At 43.1% G+C, this 24,485-nt stretch overlaps 1 protein-coding gene across 3 annotated transcripts in view; it reads right to left on the bottom strand.

Moving 5' to 3' along the window:
* Positions 1-514: 514 nt before the first annotated feature.
* Positions 515-24,485, bottom strand: part of gatad2b (GATA zinc finger domain containing 2B) — a 50,251-nt gene continuing 26,280 nt past the window's right edge. For 2 of the 3 annotated variants that reach the window (XM_038724205.1, XM_038724206.1), the window contains exons 2-11: positions 18,806-19,186; positions 16,549-16,678; positions 15,915-16,046; positions 14,522-14,650; positions 11,077-11,247; positions 10,532-10,901; positions 10,033-10,235; positions 9,403-9,513; positions 8,713-8,923; positions 7,355-7,491 (exon numbers count right to left, since the gene is read on the bottom strand). In XM_038724205.1, coding sequence (XP_038580133.1) covers positions 7,355-7,491; positions 8,713-8,923; positions 9,403-9,513; positions 10,033-10,235; positions 10,532-10,901; positions 11,077-11,247; positions 14,522-14,650; positions 15,915-16,046; positions 16,549-16,678; positions 18,806-19,185 — 1,974 coding nt within the window. In that variant the 5' untranslated portion in view covers position 19,186. Of the gene's footprint in view, positions 7,492-8,712; positions 8,924-9,402; positions 9,514-10,032; positions 10,236-10,531; positions 10,902-11,076; positions 11,248-14,521; positions 14,651-15,914; positions 16,047-16,548; positions 16,679-18,805; positions 19,187-24,485 lie in introns of those variants that run through there. The other variant, XM_038724207.1, reaches the window with a different exon arrangement.

Below are 24,485 nucleotides of genomic sequence, written 5' to 3'. Positions count from 1 at the left end.
ACTTTTTCACAATATTCAAATTTCTTGACTCAGAAGACACAAAAACAAAGGTCTAAATCTGTGCAGCAGAGTCTGACATAAACAGCTGATTCTCTGTGGTGTAGGTATAGTTGGCTGTCTGATAGCAAAACGCTGAAAATGTTAAACACATAGCGTACACTTGAACTTATATTGATATTTTTCAGTGGGCCTTCTTTTAGGGGGCTAAAACCCATTATCTGCTACCCCTGTCCACAGCTGGACATTGCTTAGCTTTAGTGCTGGTACACGCTGACTGCCATCTACTGCAGGTAAAACACTGAAGCAGTGAAAGCAGACTGAAAGTTGGATTTTTTGGAAAATCTGGATGAGGTTGTTGGGTGAACTTCAGCTCCCATGAAGAGTTGAGTCACATTATGAAATAAAGAGTTAATAATAGGGCCACTGTTAGGAGGTAGACCATTTCCAACAGTTTGACACACTGTCCAGTGTTCCAGTCATATGACAGAAATGTTAATGAAGTCACACTTGGAAGCAAATTGTTTCAACCTTTATTAAACATAGCTTGCAAGAGATAAATATTACAAAGTTATTTCCTCCAAAATTAGCTTATTTTTTTAATCAATGCATAATTGTCAATCAACTGGCAGTATTCAAACAGCATTATTTTCTTTTACTTTTTTGAAGACCGTTAAATATCAAGTATGTGCAAAAGGTCAGGATTGATGTAAGCAAAACAAAATGGACTTCAATTAGTCTCAGGTCGATTTCATCATCTGTCTCTGCTTCCACAGATGTTTATTTCAACATTATCAACATTATGCAAAAGAAACTCTTCTACAGGCAAATTGAAAATTGATAAAACTGATTTTGCAATTAAATGTTTCCCTGCATTAGCAACAACAACTAATAGAAGATAAAACCAAACAGTAGAGGACCATACATGTTGTATGCTGGTGTTGGCAGGAAAAGTGGTCACTGATTCAGTGTCAGCTCTTCTTGGGTCAAACAGCAACTGTGGCCATTTAACTAAAACCATTGTATAGGGTCAGGCCAGGGTTCCACTGATGAAAGAGATTAAACATGGATGGAATATTTAGTGCCACACTTCTGTATAAAACTGACTATTTTTATGCCAAACATTCCAATAGTGTTCCCTCCAGAAATCCCTTCTTAGAGGACAGGTATTAAGTTAGTAAAAGCAAGTAAATCGCGTGGAAAAGCTGGAACCCTCCTGAAAGCCAGGTTAGGATCATGTCATTGTTCTTGTGTGTTTAAGCCCATTATGTAATTTATTGTCTCACTTACCCCCAATAGTATACATGCCTATAGATATAGCTCTTTCTAGAATCAATGTCCCTGTTGACCTCTGCCACTGTGAAGAGCTGGAACTCTTTTCTATCGAAGATGTACTATGAGAACCGTCTTCAGTGTATTCTTTGGATTCTTCAGAGCAGCAGAGACTGTGGAAACAATGGATTTTGGAGATGTTGCTGTTTAGTTTTTAAATGTCATCTTACAATGCCAGTCCTGTCCTTTAGTGACAGGACCAGAACCAGTATCACTGATACATCAGTCTGACCCTGAATCAAACCATTAGTTCAGGAAGGTCCCTCAGTTCTGCCCATTTAATCCCACACACACATAGTGAAACATTCAAAGTGCTTTTATCTAAAGCAAGGTCAGGAAACCATTATGTAAGAAACAAAGTTATTTCAAGTTTCAATGCCCCAAAAGAAAACAAAAGAATTGTGTAATGTGTACCCAACTGCAGACCCAGTCTGTCTGAACCAATGAACACTTTCCTGCCAACTAACTAGTCCACAACCAAAGCAAATGCATTCAGGGAGACCGCTGCAAGAAACAGAGGAGGGGGGAAAAGAATCCCAAACATTTTGCACATTTGTTACACAATAATACACAGTGATCACAAAACGAAATGACAAGCTTCACAATATTCATGGCTTTTTGTTTGCTTTTCTACACAATATACAACCATTTAATTTCTTTTTTCAGTACAAGGGAGGAAAAAATGCTTATGTACAATAAGTCATTATTACTTCAAACCTAGCAAATATCGTGTCATTTATTTCATAGTCAATACATTTTTCTTTTTTTAAAACTGCAATAGAAGGAAAACAGAACTCAATTGAGACCTCAGAAAAAGAATGACTTTTGAATAAAAATTGAAAAGAATCTGCAGTCCAAATACAAAGGTGTGTGGATGCATCTTCAGAAGAGCAAGAGACAGGAGCTTTTTTTCTAAACTTCAGCTTGGCAGCAATAGGAGATGTATGACAAAAACATTGCTAAAAATTTACCCCCGATATTTAAAACACATGAAAATATATCTCTACATCCAATTTCAACTGTTCCACCAAAGGGAAAATCCATTCATGTTTTTTTTTATAATAAACAAGAACGATGTTGTTGTTCCAAGTGTAAGTTAGTCTACACTTCTGAATCGAATCCTAGGTAGTTTTATTGTCTTGGCCTAAGTCTTGTTTACCATCGGGTCATTCTGATGTGGTGACGGGCAGGTCTGGATTCCTCAAACACATTTTCCTAGCATCATAACGTGATGAACCAGAACAGATCCATCTGGCAGTCTGGCTGGAAAAAACACCACGAACCACTGTGCATATATCAATGCAGAGGCAAAGTGTAAGTGTGGACACACAGATTCACATAAACAAATACACGTGACAATATGGACCTGGAGTTGTGCAGAGGCTGTGCAAGTACACCACAAATCTCTCAACCCTGTGGAGCTCCATCAAGGACATCCACTGGAGAGGTAATGTATATCTTACTGTGGTTCCGTTTTGGGTTTATCCTAAATAGTCTTGGCTGGAGAACAGGAGCTAATGAGAGAACTGAAGTCCTTCCCCTTAGCCACACAAGGTGGTTTTGTTTCATTGGCCTTTCAAAAAAGGCTCAAACTATAACACATTCTGCTACTGCATTAGCCTGAAAAAACAAAAAAAACAAAACAAGCCCTTCATCACCCAACATACAACAATTATTTTGTTACAATGACAATTTCCCAGTTAAACCGTAGAGTGTTAAGATTTTCCTAGCAATCAGAAGAGCTGATAGAAATTTAGTTCAGAACATGGACCCCAGAAAACCCCGGTATCACATATTAGCTTTTCAGCCAGGATGAGAAATAACACTGAGCAATGAAGACTAGTGGAACGGTGGTGAACCCAGAAGTGGGGCTTTGTTAGCCACTAGCTAACTAGCTGGTGGGCTAAATTAACAAACATTAACACTTCTACTGCCAGCTTCTACTACTGTGCAGACAGTAGTTATGTTTCAATCAAAGGCGTTGACAAGACTGAGCAGTTTTACACACACACACACACACACACACACGAAGTGCTTTACTTTCTTTTCTCATTTGATTCTTAGTGAGCTAAAACTTAGCTGTTTGAAAATAATGTATACTTGTATAAAAGGGGTTTTAACTGCCACCTTAGCTTCTCTTGCTTTTTAGCTTACAGCTTACATTTTAGCATTGCTTGCCATCCAGCAGAAAAAGCTTTAACAAGAATATGCCACATGTGGCTTTACTTAGTATAGCAGTGCATTGAGCTACATGCCAACATCAGGATGCTAACATACTCACAATGACAAAGTTAACCAAGTAAGTTGCAGGTATACTGTTTGCCATGTTCACCATGTGAGTTTAGATTGTTAGTATGCTAACATTTGCCAACAAACATGGAGTGCAGCTGAAGCTGATGAGGCTGTCGCTAGTTTTGCAGGTGTTTGGTCAAAAACAAAAGTGCCCAACAAAGTGACATTTGGAATGTGAGTGTCTGCACAAAGTTGTACAGAGGATTAAAAGCTGAGTGCGAGTCCAGAATGAAGTAGCTGAGTGCAATGTAACCAGACAAACGGTTGGATATTATCCAAACACAAACGTAATCAGTGACTGTTCCATTCACACACATTACCTACACAGAAACTGAGATAAACATTATGTTGCACATCAGCTGTTGCCCAGGACTGAAGGAATCCAACATGGCTGCCAGAACACACGTTAGACCTGTAACCCTCTGCAACAGTGTCTGTCTCATGTCAATGATGAAGCCGTGCCATGCTATTTCACCACAAACGGATGATCTCTATGAACACTTTATGTGCACGTGCTTGGAAGATGTTTTCCATGGATTTGGTGTCCCAAAATAAGTCACTAAACAGTCTTTGCATGGTATTTTGCACATTACCAAATCAGACATAAGATTTGTGGAAGTAGTGAGACTTCTCTGTAAACTTCATCTACTTGATGAACTTGACTAATCAGACTGAAATGTGTTGGAGGGTCAGCTCAGAGCCCACTGCCTGCTTCTTCCATCTCAAACCAAAACTGATGTTCCAGCCTCTGTGTCATTCTGTAAGGACTCCCCATGTTCCATGAAATAATACTGCACATGTACTGAACACTGCTTGAAATGCTTTCTACTGTAAACTGGGAGCCCACCACTCCTGAGGAAAGCACTGAAATGTTGTTAGTACATTAGGGTTATGCCAATTTGGGTGATTTACAGCCACTACCCAAGGTTCAACATACATTATTTACCCCTCACTTGCCCGAGGTCAATTTTAACATGCCCCTATACAAACTGTTTGTCGGCAGCCCTCTAAGCTGCCATGCAAGTGATGCTGTGAGCTCTGTAATGCCACTCCAGCGAAGTGTTTCGGAAACTTGACTTGCCTTTGAAAAACGACCCTGTTTGCTCGCAGACTTGTGGCAAACTGCACAATATTAGTTATTAGTTATTCTGAAAAACCACCCAGCTAAACTCCTGTTTCCAGGATAACTGAAATGCTCGCTTGCGCTTCAGCTCATTCTCGCAAGTGCCTGAATGGCCCTGCACGTGTGCAGCTCTCAACAGAGATGAGAAGGAAACGAGATGCCTCACTCCTTAGCTATCATCAGGTCCGAAGAAACCCCATCGGGCAAGTGAGTTGCTAGATTTACCAGCCTGACGTGGCATTTTACTTGCCCTGGGCAATCGGGCAATCCTTACTGTTGAGCCCTGCAACAAAAAAATCACAGAATTGAGCTGAACATTTCCTTCTTGTTGGGCTGTGCAAAAGACAAAACACTCATTAAAACCCTTTTCAATGAAATTCTTTAGACTGTAGTTAAGGTGCATTCCCAGTGGTCTCAATTGCCCGTTGCTCTTCATTATTCCTGCTAATGTGTGCACAACGTCAGTGTTTATGCTTGCTTCAGAAGGTTTTTAACAGAACAAGATCATCTATCACAAGAAACAGGTCAGGGTGGGTCTGACACAGTGAAGTTAGTATTTTATACACTGTCAGTATTTCAGCACCAGAGTGGATCCAAGCAGATTACCAGATCAGCTCTGGGGACAAATTTCGAAATATGAGGTGGGATTGCTTTGGTGACACTGCATTAAAAGGTGAGTCAATGGGACCCTGTGCTAATGCTGGTACATCTACCAACAGCAGCTGAGTAAGTAGGTAAATTATGATTAGACCATTCATCACTCATTACAACATACCTTGATGCAATCCACAATGCTCAGAACATCTCCCCTGGCCATCAGCCAGCATCCAGACCTTAGCCACTCTCAATTGTAACATTCTTTTCCTCTTTAAAAAAATGTTTTTCCAATTGGAAATATGCAAAGTGCTCCTCTGGAGTGAGGCAATTTGTGTGCAGAGCATGCACACGATGATTGATCCATGTCTCTCCCATAAAGATATAATCCACAACCTTTCCCCCCTCTGAAGCTAGGTATCTATACATAATCCATACCCATGTTTCAATAGTTTCTGTTTTTAAGCTATGTTGATTATTATCGTCTCCAGGGGCTAATACCTCTCAGGTACGCCACCATTTCATCAGGAGACGCCGCAAAAAACAAACAAATAAACAAACCAAAAAAAGGGGGGTTGGAGGGCAACAATCAGAAAACAATTAAAAAATATAACAAGAAAAGGAGCCCATGTTTCTAGGTACATAATCTGTGGTTTGGATTCACAAATTGTGTTTCCACCTTCAGATGTGAGTTCTTTTCACTTTCTCAAAAAACATGTGATGCCAAGAGGAGGTGCTGGGTAAAAAGGGTTCAGTCTGTGCATACTGGATAACCAAAGGTATTGGGGGGACATGAAGGGGTCAGTGGCAGGTAGTGAGATGGGATGGAACTAGGAGGGAAAATCAACTTGCTTCGTTCTGAGTGGAGACCATCGTTCCCCTGTGTACACTGGGTGAGTTTCTAGATGATCAGCTCCCTCCTCACTGGAATCCCTGTCGACTGCTGATCCGCTGAAGTTGCAGTCGCAACGTTGCTGTATCCGTCAGTCCTGATTAGTAGAACTACAGTATGTCCCACGTGCATCCGTCTGGTAACTGTTAAAATCTGAGCAACAAGAGCAGGCTGACATCTGAAATGAAGAAACGGATGATGACCTTTTGATGGGGAATGGTGGGAGCCCACTAGCATAGGAAAAGGTTTTCCAAACTCTGATCACACAGGATTCTCTTTTGTACACATCTGCAACTTTAGTCAGTCATTTCCAGTTATTAGCTCTGATGGTAGCAGAGGTTCTCCTCAAGATTTGGGGGTACTACCCTGAACTCCATGTTGAACATGGAACACGTATCAGTGTGAAATCAGCTCTTGAAACTGGCCCTTTGGACGAGTGTGGGTGCCCCATTTTCACAATGGGCTCTTCATCCGAGCAGTTACTAACTAAACAGTCTGTCTGTCTTTGTTCCTATCAGTATTTTCCACTTTGTTACTTCAAGTTAGCAAGCTAACACTTTTTACAAAGCTTCAAAGTTGATAAACTTTATGTTGCATAGCAACCAGAATGCACCCTGTTGATCTTCTGTTACTAGCAATAGTCACATCTAAGCTTTATAATAGAGTTGAGAAAACAAAACCTTACATGATTGTGGCCTAAAGTGGCCCTACAATGATTCACTGTCACTCCCCAAAGTAAAGGTGTGACAGCAGAAACAGAAAATTAACAAAAAACACTTAGAAAAGAAAAAAGCATAATGAGTAATAGTAACTGAAGCAGAACTGGTAGTTGCAGGTATAATAATAGTGCTACCAACAGCGATAATAATGGGAATTATAATTGTTAAACAACGCTGACGAAGAAGATTTTTACTATAATAAGAACATTTGAGATGCACTGACAGTTTAGTGTCTTTGTCCGACTTGGTGGGTTGTCATGGGTTGGTTTAAAGTAGGCACACGGACAGGCACTGCATGCTATGGGGAGTTGGGGTGGGGATGTTGGTTGGTCTGGGAGTGCATCGGTATGGGGTAGGAAGGCAGGATGGGAGTGGCTTCAGAGGGGCAGGAGGGCTGGGCGGTGCTCATTTCTGTCCGGTGATGGACTGCGATATGGATCGAGGTGGGATCATGTCCAACAGGTACTCTCTCTGCCGGTCTGCTAAGCTGGAGCTCTTATGGGCTCCAACTGCCGCTGGGTTCAGATAGGCAATATTTAACCCTGGGGGAACAAGACAGACACAGAAGGAGAATATTGTAAGACCCATCAACAGCTTACTTTAACTTAAGGCTTGGGAGTTTCCATAAACTCTCAAATAGTGACTGGAGCCTTTATTTACTTATGATATCCATTTCTTTATTTGAAACAGGCTTCTATTAGAGACATGCTGTTAACCCTGATACTACTAGTATATTTTTTCATAGTCCCTCTTTTGTGATCTGCTCAGCAATTCCTCTATGTTTTGTCACTCAATTATTAATTCCAGTCATTTCTACTTTTCGGGGGGGGGGGGGGGGGGTTGGTTCAGTGTTAATATACTGTCAAAAAAGCCAACATTCCTGCTAAATACATACATATGTCATACAGAGTCTACAGCCATGTAGAACCTTCTTGCATTTCTTCACTGAAGAAAGCCTCACAAGTTCTTAAAAGTACAAACCGGGTTACAATTCTTGTGGTGGAAAAGGACTAAATGTGAGCATCTGAGAAGGAGCAGAGAAACATTCTAGACCTGCACTATATGAACAGTGCAATGAGATAACTTCTGGTATGCTTTATAAATAAAATTAAACTGAATATCGCCGTTTCTCCCTTCCTTCATCATAGGGAACATGAGATCTCTGGCTTATGATAAATGAGTAATCTGCTTTTGTGAGGAGTCAGAGGGAATATCGGGCATCCATCAAGACCAGCGCCATCTTCCATCCTACCGTGTGCTAGGCCCGAAGTGAGAAGGCAACAAGCTTGTTAGGGAAGGCAGGCTCAGTAACGGGAGGAGGAATTGAGCTGGACTCTCTGGAGGCGGTGACGGAGAAGAGGATGCTGCCCAAGATGGTTAGCATCCTGAACATTGATACTGTGGCGTGTCGTGTTGCCCCCCTCCCTTCAGGCCTCCCCTTAACTCCCTTCCACCAGAATAATTGATGCTGTTTTGAAGGCAAAGAGTTTGGTTTGATTTAGATTTTTCTGTTCACTCACTTTGTATTTTGTTAAGTGATCTATTATTCACAATCTATTAACGTCTATTTTTGAAAACATTCTTACTTTACAGCATTTTCCACACCTGCCTAAAACTCTTGCACAGCACTGTAAGCGTCACATCAGAGTCGGTATCAGCAGATCCCCAGTTTTAAAGGACTCATCAACATGATCAAGATGTCTCTGAAGAACATGAAATAAATCAGGCACATAAACACACAGCAGACACTGTACACTAGGTACCTGGGATGTTGTAGATCTGGCGACGGCTGTCATGCTGCAGTCTATTGCTGCTGCTGCCGCTGCTGCTCCCACCGCTGCCACAGTGCTTGGCACTAGTCATTCCCATGAGGCTGCTGGCCACTGACAGCTGGGAGGCCTGGGCGAAGTTGGACAGGACACCTCGTGCCGAGTTGGACAGACCTCGCTGCAGAGAGGCCTGAGGCTGGGGAGCCTGAAGATGGTACAGACATCCCATTAACTTCATAATCACTGGCACACAGTGCACTAATTACATAGTGACCGTTAGCAGATGGAGTCCATTACTGAATTTATTCAGTTATCAATTACAAATACCAGATTTGCTGGTACAGCCAATCCAGTTAGGGCACATTTCTTTGTTTCATGTCGTTATGAACTTTTCAGCTAATAATCTTTGTTGGGCTCTTGTAACTTGTTAGGAGCAGTGATTTTAATAGCCAACTCAATAGTCAATTCACACACACACAAAAAAAGAATGTTCACTAATATAAAGTGAACAGAGTTGTTAACGTTAGCCCTACTTTATCCAGTTTACATGAGCTTTGTTCATCAAGGACTCATCATGGGCACTTGTTTGGCTGTTGTTCCAAACTTACAGGCAGACAAACAGAACTATTTAAGACAAGTGAAGGCACGTGTGAGGTGTGCGTCCAATGGCATGCTGTAGAGTACCTGGCGGAGGGCATGATGTCGGATCATTGTGTCAGTCTTGGAGGCGTTGGGGCCAGTAGGGGCCGAGCTGGGAGAGAGGGCCGCCTGCTGCTGCAGCCTCTGTTCAATCTCCTGAAATGGAGACACAAACACATTTAGTAATATACATGGATAAGCACAAAAAAACAAAACAAAAGAAAAAACAAGTTAGTGGTTCTCAACTGTGAACACATTCACCAGGCACACCAGGTCTAGATCAGCCCTCTTAGATGGCCTCTGTAAAGGCCAGCATTGCTCATGGTGGTGACATGTTAACTTTAAATGACTCACAATTTGCACCGTCACAATTCTTCACTCATATCCATTTCTTAAAGACACAATGTACTCAAAAGTAAAGGAAACTGTATACCAAATAATAAAATAATATATAAATAAATAATAAAAATAATAAATAAAATCACTTTACGGATTTAGGGTGTACGGCTGGGAAGTAAAATGAAGATGATATTCAGTAAGTGATAGAACTTGTTAATACAAATATATCAGACATTTCATTTAAATTCCAAGAAAGAAGAACTTCTTAATAGGAAAACTACAAATAAGAGTAGAAAGAATACGGCCAACATGGTATAGAGGGGCAGTGGTGCTGACCTGCTCCTGCTGCAGGGCCTTCACAAAGGCGTTCTTCAGCCTGTTGGTGTGCTCTGCTTTCAGAGCCTTCTTCTGATTGGACGTCATGCACTGCTCGCAGAGGATTCGCCCGCTCTTCTCTTGCTTCCAGTGCGGGGTGAAGTCGGTTCTGCATTGGGCACAGAAGAAAGGCTCCATGCGGGCCAGCGTCCCTCTGAGTTTACCTACAGAGAAGACTCTCCTTCAGCCAACAGTAACAATCTCAAGCCCAGGAGATGTGTTGTTTGGAGTCTAAAAGTGATGGGCATCTGAATGTAGAACTATTCTCACATTCCTTTTAGGTAGAGAAGGTACAAGGACTGCTGCCCCCCTTTAGGTTGTGCAGAGAAGTTTGGTGTAACATTTTGGTACGTTGTCAAAAACAACAGCTTTTTGTACCTTACTTTATCCAGCAGTTTGATCTCTGAAGTTTTAAGCTCAGACTATAAGAGAGTGACACAGATGAGTGTGAGCTGCTTACCCTGACTGTCGAGAACACTCTGCACCACCTCCTCCAGGCCCACCATGTAGATGAACTCGCTGTTGGCGGCAGAGGGCAGGAAGTGAAGGAGCGGGGCGGGGGGTTTGGGAGGAGGGATCTCCAGCAGGGTTTTCTCCAGCTGCTTCCTCAGGGCCAGCTTGGCCGCCGCCTGGCTGCTGGCCTGGTCGGCCATGGAACTCACCCCTCCGCTGGCCGAGCTGGACATGGTGGATGGGCTGACAGCTGAAGTTCCGCCAAGGCCGCCCGCCACCCCGCCTGCCCCCGCTGCTGCCGCCGCCTGCATGTGGGCCAGGTTCATGTACATGGCACTGGAGCTTGAGCGCTGGGAAGCTGCCACCTGCTGGCTGGCCTGCAGTGAGACACACATTTGCTGTTGCTTAGCAAAGTAGTCACTTAAGGTTTAAGCTGCCAGAATAACAAAAAATGTGCTGGCTGGCCTTGTAAAAGTGAAGTCATAAGAAATGTTATGTTGCTTTTGTCTATTGACTATTTGCCAGTGAGCCAGGCTCGGTATGATTCCATACCTGCTGGTAGCTGACGGCATTGGCCATGCTGCTGGAGCTGGAGCGAGACATCCCAGGCTTGGAGGAGACCCGCTGGCCCTGCAGCTGGGCAGGGTTGGGGGCTATCACTCGCTGGGACATCAGCATGGGCGGCAGGTTGGCATTGGCTGCTGACCTGATGACTGTATGGCCCTATAGAAAGGAAAAAACAAAGAAGAGTTTTAATGAAAGGCTCAAAGTACACGTCCTCCTCTATAATAGTTAAACTTCATCTAATGTATGTGTTTACATATTACTAGATGGCAGGTTTGAGGGGTGAGGAGTATGGATTTTCTTGGTTCTTTGAAGCCGGTTTAAAATTCTCCTGAAACTGTTGCCAGAGCAACAAGTCCTTAACAGTCCAACACCTACTAAAGTGCAGACTTACTGACCAAGATGTTTCACGGTCATTTTTCATTTTTATAGCAGGCCCCCCCATGTTTACATCATCACTTTTTACAGCTCAATGCTGGTTGGTTCTGGTTGTTACTCCAAAAAAGGCTGCCCCATGATTCTGGAAAGTACTGAGTCTCTTCTCCTCTGCTGCCCACTCCAACCTGTGAGACCCAGGAGTAATTGATCAATCCTCATCATTTGACACCCACAATTATCTTCATGTGTACCGTTAAGCACCAATATACCAAGGCAAATTCCTCGTATGTGGGAATAAACCTGATTCCTATTCAGATCTTGTATATACTAATGTAACGCATTGTTCTCGTCTCTTGCTCTTGGCTGTCTGCAGGTAATCCAGAATGCTGGCTATTCTCTAGGACAAATAGATGATCTCTCATCACCCCTATACTTAGATCTCTTCACTGGATCCCTGCGCATACAGGATCCAGTTCAATACTCTCATCATTGCTTAGAGAGTGAGCACTGCACGGTCAGGGTCCTGCATATGTGGCTGAACTTACACCCTTCCTCATCAGTTTGCTCTATTAGGTCTAATCATAATAATTTCTTCACGTGGCTCGAGTGGTCATTTGTGATTTCTTTCTTGTGTATTAATGTTTTGTGAAAAGTGCTACACAAATGAAGTTTACTTATGATTATTACTGAAAAGTCTCTTGCACATCCATCAGGAACCTCCACCAATCATGTACCAACATCACTTCTAGTCTGACAACACTCACTGGTAATATCTAATGTTTAACTGAGGTAAAAGTGTGGAAACATTGTGGAGGACAGCGTAGAACAAATGACACACCTGTAACAACAAAGGAACATGTGAAATGAGACTTATGTCCATGAATCTGTTGCCAAAGTCCCAACACGCCTCTACCTCATGTACATGCAATTACATGATCAGCACACAGTTACTTCAAAAATAATGAAAGCTAAACATCAATTCTAACCTTCATGGATGTGGGATTTATTGCAGGGCTGTTGTATTAGCCTGCATTAGAGTTAGCTAGGTGGACATAATAAACTGACAACAAGTGTTTGATACTGCATAAAGCTCCTTTTTAAAATATGAGGCACTTATGTAGCCATGTTTTAGTTGTACACAGATTCATACGGTTATACGCAGTGTGGGCAGCAGAGGGCAGCAGCTGTTTGGTGAGTTAACTGGAAACAAACTAGTGAGAACATCACCTGCCACACAAAGCAGACTGATGAGACAATCCAGCACACACACACACACACACACACACACACACACCTGCTGAATATTTAATACCATCTCAACATGTAATGGAGGAGCAGGGCTTCATCGTGCAGGAACAAAGGCTTCCAGCAGGAGGCCGTCTAATAGTCAGAATAGGGCCTTCTACAAACCCATTTGTTCTCTGAACTTAAGCCAGTTCTAACGGCAGTCTACATGATGTCTTAACCCAGTGGTTCCTACACAGAGCACTTCTGTTTGTTTATGTCACCACATGAATCTTTAGGTCTGCTCAACATCCACGACCCACCTAAAGTGGCTGTTGTAGGTTGAACCCTACTTAACCTTTACTCTGATACAACCTTTAGCCTGATCTCACATAGTAGACGTCGGTCTCTCCACACTCACAGTGCTGAAATGAACACGTCATCACTGTCATGATGAGACTTTTGGAAAACTTAAAGTTAGAGATTAATAACATCTTACATTTACTCATTTAGCTGACACTTTTATCCAAAGCGACTTACAATTGTTATACATGTCAGAGGTCACACGCCTCTAGAGCAACTAGGGGTTAAGTGTCTTGCTCAGGGACACAATGGTGGACGTGTCACAGTGGGGAATTGAACCCAGGTCTCTCACACTAAAGGCATGTGTCTTATCCACTGATCCATCACCACCACCCTCTTCATCAAAAGGCATCAGTACTTTGTTTAAGAATTCATCTAAATGGGATTTTAGGGGGTGGACTAAAGACCACTTCAGGTCAAGTCCAAGACAAGCACAGTCACATTTAAATGAAATAATCCCTCTCCCAAAACCAAGCTGGAACATGGACGTTTGTCCTGTTAACGGGGTCCTTCAGTGATTTCAAAAAGAGACAGATTTTTTTGAAATGTCTAAATCTGTGCAGTAGAGGCTGAGACACTCTGACCTTATACTTTCTCAGAGGGCGTACACGAAGGCTCTGTGTGGAGATCAGGCTGCCTCCTACACATTACTACGCTACCAGGGCACCAGCTGATCAACTGCGCATGTGTGGAACGAGTACGCCAATCTGACTCCGGGACTTAATATAAAGCCTCGAATACACTCCAATGCGGACGCACACACGGACAGCTGCAGACTCAAACTACTTCTTTTTATACTACTTTCTGGAGACAGCTTGGCAGACTGCAAAAGTGTAAGCTAAATAGCTGTTTCTTAAGATTAAACCTCAGGAGCCTCACTAACTGTAACTTCAAACACAGATGATTCAAGTAACTTTTAACTGAACTTAACTTTTCCGGTGGAGGCAGATGGCCGCCCACCCTGAGCCATGGTTCTGCTCGAGGTTTCTGCCTCTTAAAAGGAAGTTTTTCCTTGCCTCTGTCGCCTAGTGCTGCTCTTGGTGGGAACTGTTGGGCTTCTGTAAATATCATCATAGAGTACGGTCTAGACCTGCTCTTTTATGAAAAGCGCTGTGAGATAACTGTTGTTGTGATTTGGCGCTATATATATATAAAATTGAATTGAATGATAAATTCCCAAACTGACCATCAACGTTATCCTTGAAAATATGTACAAATAAATAGTGCTAAAATATATAGACATTTAGATGGACAAAATGATGCCCAACAACAAATCAAACCTAAAACAAGTGAAACATATTACAGATAACTGAGTTCAGCACATCAAGTCAGTTTATGTCCAACAGCTCACAGCAGCTGTTTCTGCTGATTTCTAACCACCTCAGAGGAAAATAGACGTTACATCCTCACTCTGGAGGTGTGGAAATGAAATGATTACATGTATAAGAACACACAAACACACACAGACCTGTGCAGTGCGGAGATTCTGGGGCTCAGGGTTGTGCAGGCCGGGCCTCACAGGCAGCTTTCCCAGGCCAGGAGAGCTGTGGATGGGAGGGGGCTGCACAGAGGACGCGGCGTTCTGGACCACTGGGACCTGCACACAGCCATCAACACAGCATTAACAGAGCAATACAACAACTACCAGTTCTGTGATGCCAACCCCTGCTCTTTGACTTCTCACAACACATATTTCAGATCATATTACAGTAGCCATTTACAGCCTGACCATGATAATGGCCAAGAATTAGATGTTTAATTACAATACTGATCACATATTTCAAATACTGGCAAATGTTTTACACCACACTGTGTTCTAAATGTTGCAATTAGTTTTTTAAGGATTTTTAAGACAGAACAATTCTGATTTGAGGATTTTAAAATCCATTACAATATATCGGCCAATACTCTTTTTCCTTCCATCTCTGTGTCTTTTCAAATTGTCATTTATGGGCTGTTATAAACACTGACACACATTAATCTACAGTTTGCTCCTATCAGCCGATAATATCGGCATGATACTTTACTGGTCAGGCTCTACCAGAGTATGACTTGACTGACACAAGAGACATTGAATCCTGTTGGACCCCGACCAATCAGTGCAATCAGGTAAAGGGTGCCAAGGAGCGACACAACTGTTTCACCTGCAAGTACAAACAACAGCATTCCTCTTTCTCTACTCCATCTTTACAGCAGAGGAGCTCTGTGCTACTGTTGGTCAACATCAAACACCACATATTAGAAACTCGGCAGGAACAACCACAATGACACACTACACTGGACAAACTACTTTAATTTTCCATCTTGACAGCCCATGTATGTCACGTCGGGCCGTTACTTGGCTGATATCAATCCTTCATAGTGATCATCCTGTCTGCTTCTGTTGCTGTCCAAGTTAGCATCACTAATGTTGCAGCTGGGAAAGGTGGAGCTGGACTGACAAGACTTTACTGTTTCACTGTTAACTCTGTTGCTGTGTAATGCGACCTTGTTTGAATGCGTTTACTTGTTTTTTTATGTTGTTGTTTCTGGTGTTTGGTGAACCAAAGACTTGCTCACTGAAGATTTTTTCAAGAATCGGTTTGGCTATTATTTATGTACTTCTTAACCTATAATAACATATCATAGTCCAATAATCTGAATCTGCAGCAACCAGAAACCAGCTGTCAGATAAATGTAGTGCAGCAAAAAGAACATTTCCCTCTGAGACGTAGTAGGTAAGAAGTTTAAAGTTGCATAAAATAAAAGCACTTAAAACTGCATCTATGTACAGTAGAGAAGCAAACGCTCGTTCCAGCAACAGACTGGACTCTGCTGGACACTGTGTTGGGTGTGTGTTGGCTATCAGCAGCAGCACTGACCTTCTGCACCACGTTCTCCTTCTGCATCTGACTCTGTCGGAGCTTCTTGAGCAGCACCAGACGAGCCTCCTCCAGACGCAGCTCCTCTCTCAGAGCTTTGATCATCTGCTGCCTCTCTTCTCCGGTCTTCCCCTGGATACACACAATCATGGTATCCAGATCCAGACACGTTAAAGGCAACTTATTACACAGCTTTAAATAAAGGTGCTAATGAAGTTAAAAGCAGCTATTTGACCTCTGTGTGAAGTGTTCAGTTAAAGGAAATGTTTGGATCCTCTTACATTCTGATATTTGGTGCATTTAACCAGCTATTTGTGATGAGGTATTTTTTTCTTTCCTTGACATGCCTGATATCCTGTACTTCTACTTCAGTCAAGGAGCCCCAACAGGTAACTGCATTTCTACTGTAAAATGTAGTTACCTGTATCAGTTTCTGATTTTTTCCTCATTTATGGCTTTCCATGTGATGCGCCACAGATAATCCTACAGAGAGAAGCATGCTCTACAGCTTTAATGTCTTACTAAAGTACTAATTCGGCTTATTAATCCAGGCCTGCGTCTGACGTGCTGCAGTATATATAGTGGACCTCTTAAAGCTGTGCTGATGTGGAGTAACCGTTGGTGGTGGTTTTACCTTGAACATGTCCAGGTTGGCCTGGTGCAGGCGCTCTTCAGGGCGAGGTGTTGTTCTGGGACTGGACGCCTCATTGTCTGACAAGATAATGACATCTGGAGACGGAGTTCGTCTGTCATGGTCCGCATCACTTCATGGGAAAACAAGAAAAACCAATTGTCCAGTCAACTTTTGTAGCTAATGGTAACTAATCACACAGCGTTTACAAAGTGCCACAGGTGAATACAGAAAGGAGGAAAATGTCTGATCTGTGTTATTAGTGAGTTTGGTTACTTTGTAGCAGCATGGTGTTGTTTGAATGTAATGTCTTAACATACACACAGCAGACGGGTGTGCATAATGACAGCACAGTTTAATCACACATATCTGTCCTGAGCATGGCATGAAAATACCAGACACATAGACAGACAGGTGAAGTGATTTTCAAGGTCAAGTGACCAAACTGTCAGGACGCTGGTCGCAGCACAGCCACCAAACAGGGCCTAGTGTGTTGCCACTGAGAACAGCAGTCTGCAGGTTTTAATTCCAACCACAGGCTCGACCCACTGGTTAGTACTCACTCAGGTAGAGGGGAACTCCTTTTGCTTTTCCACAGATCATATGTCGACACGTGACAGTAGAAAAGTAGGAAATAATCACGACTGATGGCTGAGGTTTCTAAGTCCAGGTACTGGTTGTAGTATGCAGTACATACTACATACAGCATACTGCTAGGAAATGCAGTATGAAACTGTTAAATGGATTGATTTTGCAGTATGTCTATAATAGAAGGAATATAAATTCTAAGTACCGCTTATAACATTTTTGTCTAATTACAAAGCTGCAACAACTACAGATGCACCGAGAGATGCATTTTTCATTTTAATTCTACTTAATTCTCCAAACTTCTTCAGTGTTTAATCACAAACTACAGTCATCTGCTCACCTTGCTTTTCCCTTCAGACACACACACCTACACCTGTTTGTCTCTCTCTCTCTCTCTCTTTCTTTCTGCTCTGCTGACTTTGTCGACAGTTTTTTAAAGATAACTCGAGATTTGAAATTTTTCGTCCGCGATTCTAATTCGTTTTTTTTTGTTGTTAATTACTGAACGAGACCACCTTGGTGGTTACTGCTTTACCTGGTCTGTGCTTTAGAATATCCACGTGTGTCCACGTCTGTTTTATATGTGTGCGTGGCTGACAATAGCCTGTTTTTTTTTGTCTTTATTACAACTCCAATACAAAGACAGAAACTAAATTAAAATAAAATAAAAAGTAAGTTCAGCTCAGGAAATTAAGTAATTTACATATATCAAAAAGGCTTTGGGGTTTGAAAAGTGCTTAAAAGCTTGTATGTATTATTGCATTTCATTCATAAAAACTTTAAATAAAGGTCTGCGGTTACAAAATTTACTTTTGAGAATGTGAAATTTTGCTAAGATAATAAATAGATTCATGATAAATACTGTTTTTGTTCTAAAATGCAGACATCAATAAAGCCAAACAGCACATCTTTGTACAGCAAAGAAAACTGGGCAAAGATGTTACAGATGATATTTTGGGTAAAGTCTTTCCAAAAAGTAACAGTACTGGGAAAGTGTGGCAGAGGCAGAGTCGTCCACTGCAAAGAAGAGCAGCGCTGTGCCCCCTGTGCAGCTGGAGGATACTGTGGAAGCTGAACTGAACAGCTACCAGATGACTCCTACCTAGATCTCCTGGCCTAGTGGAAGTTGTTCACTTTTCTCTTTCGTGTGACATTTATATTCCTATTATTATTTAATTATCACTTTTTTGATAATCATGCCGTGGTTTGTCAACTAAAAGGCTATATGGTGGATATCAGTAAATAATGTTCTATTGACAACCTAATAAGTCCTATTAGTAGAAAAGGCCAAAGTCCACCCCAAAGGGAGTTCCCATCTCCCACAGAAAACACTGCTCCTGAACTACCTGAAAACAGCTGCCAGCCTTTTCTTCCGTAACCTATTTGCGTCACTTTGTAAGACAGGTCATGATGCTCGCCCAGCAGCTAGTGTGGCACGCCCTCAAAAACACTGGTGGAGAAACCCAGTGACTTTGATATCAAGTTATCAGAATTTTCACTAGTCCCAAAGATAACCCCTACTGACTCCCATCCCAGACATAATGCATGGAATGACAGCAGAAATGTTCTTTCCTCTGATTCAGATAGAAGCTCTAGTGATTTTATTCCCTTGCTGGCCTTCTCTTCGACCCCTGCCTGCTTTGGTTCTTATGTGTGAATACTTTATTCTCACCATCTTCTCCCAGCGCTCATATCCACCGGCTCATCCAGGATGTTCTCCTTCCCATTCTTACTGGGTCCAACATGGCCACCATGGCCTCCAAGCCTCAGACTCCCATTCAGCTTCTCCTCGTAAGCAGCACCCATTAGGCTCTGGTGGTGCAAGGTGCTGGCTCCGGGGCCCTTGCCATCTCCCAGGGGCCCCGTGACCTCCAGGGCTGCTAGGTCAGCTAGGTCCTTGCGTTTCAGTAGTGCCAGCATCTTAAGGCGCTCCATGGCCTCGTGGCCTTCCATTTTGAGACGCTTAGCCAGTGCCTCCTCTCTTTCGCTGGGTGACTCCAGACCTCGCTTCAGCAGGTTAAGCCTCAGCGCCTCCTCAGACATCCGCTCCATCCTGGAGGAGACAGGAGTGGGCAGAAGGGTTAGCAGAGCCACATCAAACATCAGCTATCAGGATTGGAAGATGTGTTCCAAGCTAAAACCACATTTGATTTCTGACATGGTTGGACAGCAAGTCAGAACCTGAACCTTTTTGATTCTGAAAAGTTATCATTATTATTAAAAGTGTAAACTTCTTGCATGTCTTTATGCTCCTATGAACACTGAATATTAATACTCTTAGTGGTAATTGAACTGGATCTGTTTTCACATGGTATTAACATGTGATTGGTTTTTAGATATTCAAATCTGGATCAGGAAAAGCCTAATGTATGTTTTAAAATTACAGATGATGAACAAAGACATTAAAACATAATGCTATGCGGTGTTAAAATATGTAAGTTTGTAAAAATATGAGACTCACGTAGCTGCTATAGGAGTTTAGCGTGTGGGTGGGGGGGTACGGAGGGAAAAACCATCAGTTATAATACTGAATTTGTAAAAAATAGGAACTACAAGCACAACAAATTAAAAATACTTAACTAAAACAAAAATACTAATCAAATAATGTGATTCAGGTTAAAAGCAAACATGAACAATCAGAGACTAGCTACAGCATACCTAAACAGGTGATAGGTGAAGATGGCAGTCAATAAGACACATGCCTGATTCAGTTCCGCTGTGACATTGATAGCGTGAATAAAAGCGTCAACTAAATGATTTTAAAGGACTGCTGGGGTAAAATAAGTGAAGGTTTATATAGCCCACTTCATACAACGGAACCCAATACTCATGCTCAAACCCCATTGGCTCACAAAACTGGGGCCTCAGGAGGGAGGACTGCGGTTGGACTATTCACGAGCAAGGAGTGTTTCATATCCAACACCACCTGAGTCAAATTAAGGTTTTTAACTACCCAATAACCCCCGTGACCTAAGAATCCGTGCAGTGAAATACCAGGATGCAACAGGGATAAATAAATAACCAGGCAATGAGCAGCTGATGGTAAGCTCATTCAGATGGAAGTGGGTTAACACAGTAGCCTAAGAATAGCCTGGATCTCTGTACTTGACGGTGACAAATACATTTGATTGTGTGTGCGCGCGTGTGTGTGTGTGTGTGTGTGTGTGTGTGTGTGTGTGTGCTTGTGTGAACATGTGATTCATACCAGCAAGGAAGACTTCTGTTAAGACGACAACAAGCCAAGTCTTATGAGCACATTAGCTTAGTCATGTGATTTGTCTTTAGCACGGGGCCGACAGAGCAATGAACCAATCAAGATACTGCAGCAGAGCACAGAGCTGGACCAGGAAATGACAAAGCAGAAACACTCACTGCAGACTTCCTGCAGGCCCAGTTTCAACCCATTACCTTTTTAAACTCTTACTGCAGGAACCCTACAGTGCATCTGAAATGACTGAAACGGGGTCTCATCTGGACTCACAGTATGTCATTATGGTTGAGTTATGCAGTAATTGCTTTATGATTATTTTGAGCTAGTAGCACTGTTTTGTGCTTGTCCTTCTGAGCAGGTCTGGACTGTATTCTTTGTAATATTACTAACAGAGATGCAACAATTCCCACCATAAGCAAGCGCTTGGCGACAGAGGGAAGGAAAAACTTCCTTTTAGGAGCTAGAGAACAACGCACCTGCAATAAATATGATCTTTACAATTTTATAGTTAGAATCATTGAAAGAGTTGTGACCAGAGGAATCTTTCCCACTGCTAATGTGTGAACGCAGCATATTGCTCTGGCATGTGTAAGAAACTAATAGAGGTAAACCAGGTACAATGCATTACAGTCACATAAAGCCACAACAACCTAGGAAGTGGCTCAAATATATCAATCCGAACAAGGGACAATGTGAAGACAACAGATCTAGCAACTATGAGACACTAAATGACTAAACACAGACTTTTGTAACTTAAAGGTCACACTTGACAGATGTCTACAGGCAGCTAAGCTAACAGTAGTTGACCCTTCGCTAAGCCACGGCCACCTTAGTTACTGCTGCTAAGTCTGACAAACGTTCGGAGCTGTTAGACTTTCATCACGGCGCTGCCACTGTCTATTACTGCACTCCCCAGAGAAATATTGTCACATTTGTTGGAAAAAGCGATCTCACAAAGAAGCAGACACTTTTGCACTTGCATTATACATTTGAAGGTTGTATTCAGGCTGTCAGACTGACTCAAACTGATGTGATAAAAATGAAAGATAGAAGCCAAAGCCTACCGATCACACAGTACAAGTGAACCATCGCATCCCCCGACGATTGAGACAAAAGACAACGATATGAACGATCAACACTGATTCTGTAAAGCTGGGTAGACCTCTATTCATTATTACAATCATTAAAAAGCAGAATAGTAGGGCTTTCTTACGTTAGAGTCAGCAGGAAGTTTGCTAGCATTAGCTAACTAATATTACATTAGGAACGACATTCTTTTGGATTTATTTTAGGTTTTGGAAAGAGAATAAATCGTACTTCTATCAACCTCTCTGGGTAGCTGCTGTAACTATTACAAGTGCCCCAAGAACAGTGTTCGACCATATCTTGGAAAAATACAGCAGATGAAAGCAAGAAAACGACGCCTTTTGCATTAGAGTCAATGGAACGCATCCATGAAAGTGTCGGACTTCAGTTAGAGCGAGTCCTATACTGTGCTGTGATTGGCCAGCTCTGTATTCGGGGGGTGGCTTAGCGAAGTGTCAATTCTAACAATGCTAGCCAAGCTTTCAGCAGGTAACACCACGGCAAAGCTGGCAGTACTCATAATCATAGTGAGTTCCAGTTGTAAGAAACTTACTGCTGCAGATGAAGGACACATAATGCTTACAACACTTACTGACAGAACAGTGCCATCAGCTCAGAGCTGCAGAAAACAGTGGGACCCTGGAACACCATCTACTGTCCAGAGAAGTCTGCTCAGAAGTGGCCTTCATGGAAGACTTGTGGGCAAAAAGACATACCTCCGACATGGAAACAAGGTCACGTGACTCCGCTATGCATGGAAACACAGGAAGTGGGGTGCAGAAAAAAGGCAGTTTTTCGCTGAAGGGCTGGAGAGCGGTACAAGAACAAGTGTCTGCAGGCAACAGTGAAGCATGATGGAGGTTCTTGCAAGTTTGGGGCTGCATTTCTGCAGACGGAGTTGGGGAGAATGGTCTCCTCAGTGCTGAGAAGTACAGGCAGATACTTATTCATCATGCAGTACCATCATGGAGGCATCTGACGGGCCCCAGATTTATTGTGCAGCATGACAACGAGCCCAACCATACAGCGAAAGTCATTAAGAACTATCTGCAGCGTAAAAAACAACAAGGAGTCCTGGAAGTGATGTGGCCCTCAGAGCCCTGATCTCAACATCATGCAGTCTGTCTGGGATTACATGAAGAGACAGACGCAACTGAGGCTAAAACCCACAGAAGGACTGTGGGGGGTTCTCCAGGCTACCTGCCGAGGTCCTTCAAAAACTATGTGAGAGTGGACCTAAAAGAAGTGATGCTGTTTGAAGGCAAAGGGAGGTCACACCAAATACTGATTTGAATTTTCTGTTCACTCACTTTGCATTTTGTTAATTGATAAAATGGAGTTCTGGGATTAAAACATATCCTCCGTGTTTTCTGTCCTCCATGTCAGACTGTTCGGTATGAGTGATTGGAAACAGTTGTTTTTCTGGGTGTGAACAACTAAATGTGCAGGCTTCTCCTCCATCATGACAGACATCATCGTGTGTGGCCAGGCAACATGCAAATGGATGCTTTCATTTCCAGCACTGCACCACGGCAACACCTGAACTGACAGAATTTGGCAAAATGGCATGTACGCCGGAGCGCCAGTGACTGTAATTCAGACCGAGATTTAATTGGCTCCGTTATCACTTAATCAGCTTCCTATTAGCAGATTATTCCTGCTGGTATCATTTCCCCTCATCTATTGTATCATGTTGCTGTGGCTGCCACCGCTCTAATCTGTTCATTCTGCCCTCCTCCAACATATCTGTTATCCTTCTCACATCTACAGCAGCTTCTTTGATACAGGGAGGAGTCTTAATGATCTCACAATCCGGGCCTCCCCGCCGCTGCTTCTTCTTCTCTAATTAATTTGTGACGCAGCTACAGATCCCAGTCATCGCCTCCATTTGCAGAGAGAAAAACACAAGCAGCTCCTGCAACCTCTCGGCCAAGCCTCCACCTTTAATGAGCCAGAGAGCACCACTGAGAATGGCGCTGATGAGCCAATCAGGGTCTGCCTTGTGCTGCGCGTCAGTAACTGGCACCCCACACCCTTCCCCTCCCCCTTCTCCAGGCCACTGCCGCCGCCGACTGCCTTTACATAATATAATGACTGTTTCAGTCAGCTGCTACACAAGCCACACACTCTTTCCCTCAACCAAACCCCCTACCCCTCCCACAATCCCGCCCACCATCCCCCACCCACCCCACCCCTCTAGCTTTGGCGCTCTGCCAGGCCAATGCAATAAAGGAAAAAGAAAAGAAAGAGACATGGCAAGAGAGAGGTAGACAGAGACAGGGTGGAGGTTGATAAAAGGTGAATGAAGCTCCACCAAGACAAAGTTGGACAGGTAGATATCTTATTCCTCACACTGGCACCACTTTGTAGAGGTCTAAACGGTGCCATCCACGTACAGCACAGCATTCCAACAGTAACCCCCTCTCCTGCTCCAGCTGTACAGTACCACAAAGAAACCCCTCCCTGCTCCTCTACCCTCCCCCAATTCCTCAAACCCTCCGTCTCCCCCCGCCCTTTCACTGTAAAAATAAACACATGCTTACTTCCAGGGGCCCCTTAAATGTAGCCAGAGCTGAGGGCTTCATTTGTCTGTGCAGGCATGTGTGCATGTGTGTGCATGTGTGTGTGTGTGTGTGTGTGGGGGGGGGGTAATAAAGGAGTGACATAGCCAAGACACACTGAGAGCGGAGGGATGTTTTTTCTTCATCTTGCGCTATCCTCGCACAAGTCTTTGTGTAGGAAGAGAGAGAGAGTGTGTGTGTGTGTGTGTGTGTGTGTGTGTGTGTGTGTGTACGTGTACTGGGCTAGAAAGGAGGCAGAGATGGCAGCTCTTTCCTGACATAATGCCAACACCCCCCCCCCCCAAACACACACCATGTTCTTTATGCACAAAGCTGTCGATCAGACAGCTACTGCTAAAATGTCCTCCTCAGAATGAAACCTTTCGTCACACTACTCCTGTAAGTCCACAGCAGAGAGCCCCCTCCTGTCCTGGTCTGGCCCATGTGGCTCAACACCAGGTTAACACTGTTTGCCAAACAGTCACATTGTCAGC

The sequence above is a fragment of the Micropterus salmoides genome, unplaced genomic scaffold, assembly GCF_014851395.1.
Source record: "Micropterus salmoides isolate LMB-PRFRI ecotype aquatic unplaced genomic scaffold, ASM1485139v1 Ms_hic_scaffold_17, whole genome shotgun sequence".
In the NCBI taxonomy this organism is placed as follows: Eukaryota; Metazoa; Chordata; class Actinopteri; order Centrarchiformes; family Centrarchidae; genus Micropterus; species Micropterus salmoides.
The sequence above is the reverse complement of the archived record's forward strand: the minus strand, read 5'-3'. Positions and strand labels throughout refer to the sequence as shown.